Source organism: Gymnoscopelus braueri, assembly GCF_963280865.1.
Source record: "Gymnoscopelus braueri genome assembly, chromosome: 23".
NCBI lineage: Eukaryota > Metazoa > Chordata > Actinopteri > Myctophiformes > Myctophidae > Gymnoscopelus > Gymnoscopelus braueri.
This window is the reverse complement of record NC_137625.1, coordinates 26,673,326-26,685,335: the sequence shown is the minus strand read 5'-3', so window position 1 is coordinate 26,685,335 and position 12,010 is coordinate 26,673,326. Positions and strand designations below refer to the sequence as shown.

At 44.4% G+C, this 12,010-nt stretch overlaps 1 protein-coding gene across 1 annotated transcript; it reads left to right on the top strand.

Moving 5' to 3' along the window:
• Positions 1 to 323: 323 nt before the first annotated feature.
• On the top strand, positions 324 to 1,484 carry LOC308079606 (protein pelota homolog; the record flags this gene model as incomplete). The annotated part of the gene is made up of 1 exon (XM_080421156.1): positions 324 to 1,484. The coding sequence occupies one exon, from the start codon at positions 324 to 326 to the stop codon at positions 1,482 to 1,484; it is 1,161 nt and encodes a 386-aa protein (XP_080277282.1).
• Between the last annotated feature and the right edge of the window lie 10,526 nt (positions 1,485 to 12,010).

Below are 12,010 nucleotides of genomic sequence, written 5' to 3'. Positions count from 1 at the left end.
CTACAACACATCTTGGTTACCATAGTTACCACAACATACGATATCAACACAACGTCCATATATGGATATGCCTGACACTACCTGACATCACCATAGTGACATCAGTCCTGGACGCTGTGTTCAGTTGATATCATATGTTGAGGTAACTATGGTAACCAACAGTATAAAAGGCCTCAGCAACATTGACTCCTTCCAGAGAGATAAGCATCAGACAACTCATCAGTAGCTATTTTTCCCAGTCTAAGCGTTACATATCGGCTTTACCTACTTCTTGGATAAATATCATAGCAGCTTTACATAGAGCTTACAGCAATAAATATACCATGAAGTTGGTTAAGGAACACGAACACGGTGCCGGTCAGGTGTCTCTCGTGCCAGAGGAGGCAGAGGACATGTGGCACATCTATAATCTGCTCCAAGTTGGTGACAGTCTTACAGCCTCCACCTTCAGAAAGGTGCAGATACCGTCATCTACCGGTAGTAGGGGCAGCAACAGGAAGCGGAGTGTGCAGACTACCCTGACTCTGTGTGTGGAGACTATTGACTTTGACTCCCAGGCCTGCCAGCTGAGGGTAAAGGGCAGAAACATACAGGAGAACGAGCATGTCAGGATGGGATCCTACCACACCATTGAGCTTGAGCTCAACAAGAAATTCACTCTCGCCAAAAAGGTCTGGGACAGCGTTGTGCTTGATAGGATCAGGCAGGCATGTGAGCCCACCCAGACGGCAGATGTGGCGGCGGTGGTGATGCAAGAGGGTCTGGCTAGCCTAGTGCTGGTGACTCCTGCCATGACCCTGCTTTCAAAGGTGGAAGTCACTATTCCTCGCAAGACGAAGGGCAACTGCCCCCAGCATGAGGAGGCTTTGGAGAGATTCTACAAGGCGGTGATGCAGGGGATTCTCCGTCACATCAATTTTGACGTGGTCAAGTGCATCCTGGTGGGCAGCCCAGGGTTCGTCAAGGACCAGTTCCTAACTTATCTCTTCAGGGAGGCGGCCCGGCAGGACAACAAGCTACTGCTGGAGAACCGGCCCAAATTCCTCCCGGTCCACTCCTCGTCAGGTCACAGGTACTCCCTCAAAGCAATCCTGTCTGATCCCACTGTCACCAGTAAGCTTTCTGACACCAAGGCAGCAGGAGAGGTCAAAGCCCTGGGTGACTTCTACAAGATGCTCCAACATAAGCCTGACAGAGCTTTCTATGGGCTGGCTCATGTGGAGAAAGCTGCTGATGCTCAGGCTATCGACACCTTGCTGCTGAGTGATGAACTTTTCAGGCACCAAGATATCACCGCTAGGGGTCGGTATGTACGGCTGGTGGACAAAGTGCGAGGCAATGGTAGCAAAGTCAGAATATTTTCGAGTCTTCATGTGTCTGGCGAGCAGCTGACTCAGCTGAGTGGAGTGGCAGCTATATTGCATTACCCCATTGCGCACCTATCAGAGCCCGAGGACGACAGTTCAGATGACGACTTCAGTTGAGATAAATGCAGCGTGGGAAAGAGACTGGAAAAAGACCTTAGAGGAAATACAGAATACAGAGGTGGCTGGATGAGCAGACTGAATTGAACACTGTCACCTGCACGAAACAACACTGCGCATCACAGAGGAGGATGAACATCTCAGTAACTAGCTGGATCTCATCAACGAACAGCAACAGAAAAAGATTCTGGTGAAAAGCAGGCTTTCTAGGAAGAGGATGGATGCAATGCAGCAGAGCTTTAATGAAAAAAAATATATAGATTTTTTTGTATTGTTGCTACAATGTCTGAGGAACCAATCATTTTACTCTATGTACCTGTAAAGAACATTCAGGGAATACTTGCCAATATTTAGCAGTAATGTTTTCTGTTAGTAAATCCCCCTGGCTCTGATGATGTTATATAGATGTATTGATAACTTCATTGTTTGTGTTTGTGTATGTTGTTTGTGTTTGTTTTGTATTGTATTGTATTTCATGAGATTATAAATAAAGATAAAACAAAAATATATATATATTTAGCAGTCCCGACTCTTAGTGACCTATTCGATCCCAATACCTAGCTCTGACATCAGAGAACCCCTCCTGGAACTCCATATATGGAGACCAAAACGTCCAGGACTGACATCATAGATCCCAGATTTGGGCATACTGTAACTGACATAGCCCGCTCCATTAATGGATATGCCTGACACTACCTGACATCACCGTAGTGACATATATAACAGTATAAAAGGCCTCGCCTTTGTTAGTTCAGTTCCTTCAGCGACTCCGAGAGACATTAACTCCCTCCAGAGAGATAAGCATCAATACAACCCATCAGTGGTTGGTTTCCACAGCCTAAAGCATTACGGTACATATCGGTTTGCTGCTTGGATGGTCTCATGGCTGCTTTTGGATTTATGGCATCTTGAATAACAAAAAGCAAACAAAGATTACTATTAGACTCATAACATTTATTGACTGACATGTACAAAACTATTCAGGAAATGGAAAAAATAACCTGTGTTCCAATGGAATGGAACATGTATTGAATGTTTATTTCAAGCAACACTCACACAGCTAAAGGAAACACTTTAGTGTTGTACCTATACACTCCATATACACAGATGTTACACAAACTAGCTTCAGTGTAACCCAACCTAACTTAACATCAACAACAACAATGAACAACCAAATGAGTCAATTTGGTTACATTTGTATACTCTCAGTCAGAGTGAATTTAACATTCAAGATTTGACAGTATGGGGCATTATGCTCTGAGTAATGCACGTTATTTACCCTTGGTACAGCCCATTTATTAAGCATCATGTTCTTTGACGATTTTTCTTTTCATATTGATGCGGTCAGGCTCTAAACCCTGTGTGTCCAAAAGTGTTAGTTTTCAAGAAATGTAAAAAATAAAAAAAATAAAAACTGTGTTCCAATGGATCCAATGTAGTTTTTATTTAGTCACAATCTGTTAATACTTTTCATTGGTAAATATTCATATAATTTATAAAACCCACACACACTTTCAACCAGGGGCCTATTACACGAAAGGAGAATTAAATAAGCCTGGATTGAAGTCAAATCCAGGTTTGACAAAGTCTGGTCCGTACAGCCTGGTTTATTCTGTTCCATGAACGCCAAGCCAGGCTGAAAAGGAGCGACTTTGTCGAGCTAGACCTTGTCAAGCCAGGCTGTGTCGAGCCAGGATGGTAAAGCCAGGCTTCACGTATTCCTATAAAAGACCATGAAAGTCGATTACAGAATCCTTGAACTTGACCAATCATGGAGCCCAAAACAGAGCGGCGTTCCTCTCTCTGGCTGAACAGCAGCACTGCAGCAGCTCATGGAAAGTACATTTAGGGGGGGGGGGGGGGGGGGGTTATTAAAAGCGTTAATAAAAACAATATGCAAGTATAATCAATCAATCAATTCTTCAGCGGTGGTCTCTTCATGTTGTAGTTTAGTAATGAATGGCTCAAGCTGCTCTCAGAGCCCCTTTTATGCCAGGTGAGTACAGGTGATGGCCCAGACCCCCACCCCTGGCACTCCTGGTACCCCATGAAGACAAAGGCATACATTTGCATCACTATATAGGCGAGGGTCGCTCTGCTGAATGGATACGGTGGTGATTAGCTGCCTGCCCGCGTGGATGGACGAGGAGGCGGGCTAATGGTCCGACGGCCACTATTCTGTTTGGATTTTTTTCACTGCCTGTTTTTCAGTCAGTCTTTTACTTAATGTTCTAGGGGAGGCAAGATTTTAGTTCCTGCCTCAATGGTGGGTACGCCACTGATAGCGTCACAAACATTTTTAACCACTTAGCTTTGGCTATTCAAAAATAGCAGATCTACAAGCTCATAGCGCGGCACTATGAGCTTGTAGATATGCTATTTTTGAAAAATCTTGAAAATGTGTGCATATCTTTGAAATATATATACATTTTTAAAGCGAATATTTTTAACTCAAATCTTTGCTTCTGAGGGTCCCTGGTACAAAACATTTTCAGATGGGGGTCCGCGGCCAAATGTATATCAATTTAGGGGTCCTTGGCATGAAAAAAATTGAAAACCACTGTTCTAAATGGCAGTGGTTCACAAACTTTTTAGCTCAAGAGTCTTGAGGCTTGGGTCCCGGCTCCCGGGTAGACATCAAATTTCTCTTTTGGGTAAGACCCAAAAGAGTCTTGAGTCAAGACCCAGGCTCCCAGGGAGACATCAAATTTCTCTTTTAAAAGAGAAATTTGATGTCACCCTGGAGAAATTTGATGTCTCCCTGGGAGCCTGGGTCTTGACTCAAGACCCAAAAGAGAAATTTGATGTCTCCCCGGAATCATACGAGGAAGTAAAATGTATAATAAGCAAGAAAGGAAACACGGCCGCAATAAATGGATCCAAAGTATTGCAGACAAATTAAATGCGCAAGTCGTCCAAAAATGTATAAAATGTATATGCAAGTCCATAAATATATAATTCAGTTAGGCTTAAACATGAGGAGTGTATAGTGAATATTAGAATTATCGCCTACTAATCTACAATGCGATAGCCTATTATATGCGCCATCCAACCAATATGTCTGAGTCTGTGCTCGGGAATGTGTCAAAAACAAAAAAATCTCCACGAAGTCAAGGCTTCATGGAGTGTGTAATTGATAGAAAATAAGTATTTTTTGGGTAACTATTCTTTTAAGTGTTTTGTTCAGGGACACTTCTGTACATAGTTGAGACCTGGGATCGAACCTGGGATGTACAGTATGGCTTGCCAGGCAGGCTCTCTAACCATTCAGCTATGGCCACATCAACAGCAGAGACTCTAAGGCAGGTATACTCTGTAACAGTAAAGGGGTTTCAGGGGAGACCAGCAAAATGAGGAATAATATAATAAAAGTCTTGCTAATAAAGCGTCATGTCTCTAATTTTTTACAATGTATTTGATATTACCTTTATATTATTTAATAAATTATGCATTTCATCCTCTATTGTCCAGCAACCTTTATGATAAAGGCGAAAAAAGTTAGTAGACCTGTGGGTGCCAGATTGCTCAGATGCCAAGGTTTCTGTGCTGGGATTCGATCTCATGATCTTGTGGTTTGAAGTCAAGAGCTCTTCCGACTGAGCTAAAGCTGGGGGAAGAAAGAAGGGAAAAGGAGAGAAATTTTGAGAAAAAGGAAGGGAATGGATGCAATTCTAACTCAGCTGAAATGTTAAAACTAGCGTTTCTAAGAAGGGGGAGTATGGATGCCAAGGTCGCCAGTTCGATCCCCGCTTCGAACAAAAGTAACCTGACCTAACAGTGCTCATTCAGTGTTCTAGATCATTTAAATACAATGAAAAATGTAATGTGAAATGTAAATAAGTGTAGAGGCTGTCCTCCACACCAAGAAGGCTAGTTAGCTGGGCTAGTGGATGGCAGAGTCCACACCACAACTAAGGGTAACGAGAGTAGACTATAATGACAGTGGTGAATGGCAATCGTTGGCATCAGTTTCAGAGTGATTTGATGAATACTAGTGCTACAGCCAACCAAAATGATATTTTTCAGGGCAGGGAGTCAAGTATGTGTTTACAGAACCTAATCATTATCAGCATGCTCACATATAACTAAGTCAGATTTTATATGGTTATAGCGCCATCTGCTACTATGTTATCAGTATCATAATGAGTGTACTTTCTAGTCAGAAATGTCCCCATATTTTCAGCAACACCTAGTTCCAGCCCTTTTTTGGGTTTCTTTCTATTTAAATGCATTACCCCCCCCTCCCCCCATTTTGTTTTAAATTTATGTGCAAATCTAAGTTGTAATAGTTATCATTCTTGGTAGGCCTACCCTTCCTTATTCTGATTTTCTTCTGAAAGTAATGTGAAATATTGAGTGAATTTGTAAAACCCAATTTTAAAGTGTATTAATGTTGGAATTTTAAACCAGTATTCAGATTTTTTTTATCTAATAGGAAGCAACCCAATAGTTTTACTCATGTAACTAAAACTACCCTGGAACAAAATGTTATAAAAACAACGACTGACAATTTATGAACATTCTTGTATCAAAATATTTATTCAAGTTTAAACAAGTAAACCAATTTGCATTGTTCAAGAAAATGTGCATTGTTGAGTGGCATTATAGCAACAGTAGCAGCATCAACGCAACATAAAAGACACTTATTTACACAAGTGTGATAAAACCAGTAAAAGATGTGCATTGTTGACTCTCAGAAATAGTACACCACAAAAAACATGCAAGTGTGTAAGGTCTGCAAAATATCAAATAGGGATTAAACACTAGGGGAAGAGTATAATAAAGTTCATACAGTATAAGGCAAACTCCTATTATGTGCAGGCCTTATATAAACTACAGCAGCCATTGCAACAGATGTCTTTCCATATAGCAACAGTAGCAGCATCAACGCAACATAAAACATAAAAAAGGGACGACTTATTGCACAAGTGTGATACAACAAGTAAAACTAGATTCAGTTATCTCTGTGTACTGCATAGTCGCTCTATTATTATGAATCAGAGCTTGAATGTTACTGTAGTCGCTCCATTATTATTAATCAGAGCTTGAATGTTACTGCAGTTGCTCCATTATTATTAATCAGAGCTTGAATGTTACTGTAGCTACATTTTAGATTTTTTTATTTGATCAAGCCAGTCCCTTAAAGACAGCGTCTCCTTATTCGAACAATAAAGTGTGCCCCTGTACTGGCTGTGCCCAGTTGCTGCAATTCTAAACTGGCCACATTTCCTACAAGAGTTAGCCACAACCTTCCTCTTGTTAAAGCGTACCTTAGAGGCCTTAGAGGCAGGGCGACTACTGGCAGGTGGCAGGAGCGGTGCAGATGGAGCAATTGGAAGACCAGGAGCAGCAAAAGAAAGAAGAATGACAGGCCCAGAACGGGTGGTTTGGGGAGAATCTGTCTCTGGCCCAACATTCTTGGCCGGATTGGGGGTATGGCAGCAGGGAGGGGTGGTACAGCTTGCCTCTTGTGTGCCTGCATAGGCTGAGGGCCATGTGGTAGAGGAACAGCAGCAGTTCCGTGAACACTGGCTGAGGGAAGCAGAGGGCGAACAGTGGCTGGGCGAAGCGGAACAGCAGCAGTAGGGCGAACAGTGGCTGGGCGAAGCGGCTCAGAAGCCAGAGGCAAACGAGGAGGCAGGTTGATTCCCTGCAGGAGCAGGCTGACATCCTGCCGTTTTGCCCGCTGGTTGTACCACGCTTTGAGGGTGGCTAGATTCACATTTATCAGCTGCAAATCTGTGTCCCTCATAATCGCTCCATTATTATGAATCAGAGCTTGAATGTTACTATAGCTGTCAAGCATAAGAGTCCACCTACTCACTGATCCCTGTCCGCGTTTCTTTGGACTATTGTGAAGACGACAGAGTCTATGAATATGGCCTCTATTAGCCGGCAGCAGTCTGGAAACTGGGCATTGGAACCAGGCGATGCCAGGACACTCCGCTTAAGGCTGTCCACCTTGTGTGAACTCTGCTCTTTTTTTAGTAGACTTGAACTTCCCCACAGAAAGTCTGTCCTTGTGTCTGGCAGCGAAGACCAACCGCTGGTGGTCATAAGGCAGAAGGTTCTACCACAAACCCGTAATGGTGCCGACTTGTTGGCTCAAAGTCAAAGTGGTTTGACTGTGCAACTCCACCAGATACTCTGCTAGCCTGTCCACATGATCCATGCCTGGAATGTTACGCTCATCCACAGCCTGTAAATACAAATAACAAAATTACATTTACACTAGTGGTATATAAGCAAGACGGAACAGCTTTAATACAATTTCATTATTTTTCTAAGCACTTACCAGCTGTGCCTCAGCTCTGAGGTAGCAGGTTGAAGGGAGCTGGCAGGAGGCTGGCATGAGGCAGCAGTGCCCACAGGTTGGGTGGAGGTGGCAGGGGGTTGGCAGGAGGCCACAGCCTGAGAATACAAACATCAGAAATGAAACATTTACACAAGGGGTATAAGCAAGACATTCAAACATTTGATTTTATGCTGTTCAAGCTCTTACCAGCTGTGTAGCAGTCTGACTAGAGCTGGCAGAAGGGCCCACAGGATGGGTGGAGGTGGCAGAGGCAGCAGGGCCGGCGGTGGAGCTGGCAGGAGGCTGGCATGAGGCAACAGAGCCCACAGGATGGGTGGAGGTGGCAGGAGGTTGGTAGGAGGCCAAAGCCTGGGAATACAAACATCAGAAACAGTGTTACAGCGGTAGGATCTGGGGCCTGGTCTACAAAGCCTTCGTCCTGTTCCTCCTCAACATGGAGTTCTTCCAAGAGCTGATCGGTCTCATCTGAATCCACATCCACATCTTGAGTCGTCTGCCGTCCTGTCTGATTGTACAGGTAATCTACACCAATCAGCTCTCGGGAAATGAGACAAATCAGAGGATAAGCATGTTTGCATACAAATGGATAAACCAATTCAGTTTTTCATAACAATTACTGCATTAACGTACCAGTGTACTGAGGTGGGGGGTGGAAAGAGGGGATATAGTTCCGCCCTAGAACTTTCAAGCTGTTGGTGTTTACATTATGGACAAGGTCTCCAGAGTAGCTGAGGAGGGCAGGTGGCTTGACAGACAGTGATGCAGCACCCCGGTCCTGGTTCCACCTATTCAGGCCTTCCAACAAAAACAGCTGGTAGTTCAGGCTGTTGACCTGTGTGCCTAAAATTGTGACAAGTGTGCATAAGGAATCAAGAGTTTGTTTATCACTACTAACAATATGAAAAAGTTCTAAATAAAAAGTAAAACCTATTGCTATCCCAGCCATCCTCACCTGGAATAAACCGGTTTAGGTGGAGATGGAATGACTCCAGGGAGGAGGAGCCCCTGGCACACCTGTACCTGGTGAAAACCACTCCCAGCTTGGTGGTGGTGCCAGTCTCCGTGTAGAGGGGTACATCTTCAACATCCTGAATGCACTTTATGTGCCTCTGCTGAGTGTTCCAGATGTGCTGCATCTTCTCTGTATCCAGGAGGGGAACGCCAAGGAGGTTTCTCCCCTTATCCCCCATCAACTCATCCAGCAGTCTGCCAATAAGACGAGTGGTGATGTCCACCCCTCTGGTCCTTCTTCTGCAGTGCAGTGCCAGCTCATCTTTGGAGATGTTTGCATCCACCATCGCGTCTGTAATGCCAGGCGTACCCTCCTGCTTTAGCTGCTCCCTTTTGTAACGACGCAATACAGCAACATCCCTCATATCCCACTCAAAAACACATGCAGAGAGCCGTGCCATGAATGTGGGAAACAGGGGGTGGGCGTCGGTGGTAGTGCCAAGTGCCAGTCGTCTCATGAAGTGGTAGATGTCCAGACGTATGGTGAGGTCTGGCCATCCACCGAACCTCTTCTGGAGTTGGGTCTGTTTCTCTCCCTGCTCTGAACAGCACCCACAGTCCACATAAAGCAGCTTTGGTGGGGTCATGTTTGCCCCACTGCACCTACGTATGATGATGCCAGCCACCATGAGGTCCAGTTGTGCCCCTTCCCCATCGGTAAGCACACTGTTAATAATCTGTCCAAGCTCATTGCTGACTGTCGTCTGCCACAGTGCTGTGCCTTTCGCTGCTCCTGCCAGCTTCTTGGTAATCTGCAATTACACAAAAAGTGATGTGATGATTCAAACACTCATTGTGGCACAAACCTGAAAAGAGTTTTGCAAATGATATGCAAGTCCAAGAATTATTCACATTCTTGGTTGAATCCATTTTCAAAATGGACCTAAAGACAGAGGTAATGCTGGCCTTTACGTGGTCCAGCCGGGTCAAGATGTCCTTTCCGAACACCGTCAGGAGCCACTTGTTTGTTGGAACCGCCACAGGCTGAGGGGGATCCTGGCAGACAACAGGAAAGAGACTGGGGCGGTCCACAAAGTCAGCACACTTCCCAAGGTACCTTGAAAGGCGGTGGAGCCACTGCTCACTGTGGTTCTCTTTCAGCTGCTTAGCAAGCCGTGTGGAGCTGTTCCCTAAGGTCCTCTCCCGCATCAAACGGATGACACGGATGTCACACGCATACCTATGGAGAAAACACTTTAGTTATTTAAGAAAAAATGTACTTCATAAGCAGCAGCACACATTCATTATGACAAATACAGGCAGTATGCTGTGGAAAACAGATAGTTATTGTGGTCCCTGAAGGTGTTATATGAACACCATCTTAGTTTGTAAATGTACCTTCACATAAGAACATAGTTGCTAATAGTTTAGATCTGATGTGTAGGGATAACAACTCACCTCTGTGTCAGAATGATGCGGAACTCTGAACGCCAAGGAAGAGCCAGCTGGCTTACAATGGCGTTGCTGGAGGAGATGAAGGCTGCCTTGCATTCTTTGTTGCTGCACCTGGACCACATTGGAAACAGGCATTTAATTACACTTTAAGGTGTTATACAAGTAAATCACTATAACTTAAATCCAGGATATCTTTTACCAAAATAGTCACCTGAGAACCTCAGTCACCAGGAGGTAATATCGGTCAACATCTAGGACCTGACGCGCTCTCGGATGTAGACCCCCACTTGTAAGGTGGCATCTGCACTTGGCACACTTAAAATCCTTCTTGAAGCCCTGGTGGTAGGGCATCCACACCATAAGCCGGTGGCAGAAAAAACGCTCTGGATTGGGGACTTGGCTGTAGGTCAGACTTGGCACAGGTGGCTCATACCAGAGTTGCTTCAGGTCATCACGCACCCGCTGGTTCTTCCACAGTGTTGAAGCTATCCATCGCTGGTCTTGCTGAGGAAGGGTATCCTTCATTTTCTTAGGTAAATAGAACTCACTGGGCAAAGACCCAAGCGGGGCAGCAGCAGCAGGCAGAGACACAGCTGAGAACTCACTGGGTGAAGAGGGGGGTCCAGGTGTTGAGAACTCAGTTAACTCACTATGTGACGACCGAACCGGGGTAGCAGCAGGTCCAGGTGATGCAATCGGTCCACCCTAAGTAAAGGTTTCATCACAAATACAGATTAAACAGATGGAGTGTGATTACCATGTCATATTAAGCCAGTGTGCTTTAAAATAAAACATACAATATATTTCAAGTACTGTAAGAACTTACAGAGCAAGCAGCATCGGGGACAGGGGCTGTGGCAGTCCTCACAGCGGTCGAAGAGGAAGGAGGGAGAGAGAAAGGCGAGATGGTCCTTATAAAGGACCTGGTGCTGCTCAGAGGCCTTGAGACGGGAGAAGAGGACATCACGGAGACCGTAGGAGATGCTGCACTAGGTGAGGTGGCGACAGTGCTGAAAACCGACTACGAGTGGGGATAGTTGATATGCATACTGTCAAATATAAATAAATTATACATCAAGGAAAAGAGCAACATACCGACAGGTCAAGAGAGACTGGTCATCATTATATAAGCAAACTATTATGAACCATTATATCCAACATTAAGCCTCATACCTCTGCAGGTTTCCTAGGCCTGGCCAAATCGACGTTAGGTTTGGCTGCGGCACAATGTGAGCCACCAAACCTTTGCTTGTCAAACTGTGGAAGTAAACAGTGTCAGTACAGCACCGGTCAATAAGCCCCAACAAGTTATGTCATACTTATTTGGAACTGCATCACGGCCAAGCTTGAGTTTAGTAGGCAGAATTACCATTGCCAGGTTCGGTTTAGGCCGTTCCTTCGGAACAGGATCTGCTGCCAGGTTTGGTGTAGGCCGTTCCCGTGGAACAAGATCTGCTGGCTGAACATTAAACAAATGTTAATAAAATGACAGAATAATTAATGTACAGCTTTATAGAAGTCTGTTATTTAATTAACAGTTAAACTCACTTTCTTAGTGTGAAATCCACAATTGCAGATCTGTGGCCCCCCAAACAGAGTCCTCTGCCCCTGTTTATGCAGTGGGCATTTCTCTATCTGTGACCAAAATCCAAATATATATATATATATATATATATATATATATACACACACACACACAACACACATTAATTATATTCTTAACTGCTGCCCTGCAGGGCATTACACAACCATATTCCAAATTCACCGGTGGTGGAAAAAGTAATCAAATGTTTTACTTAAGTAA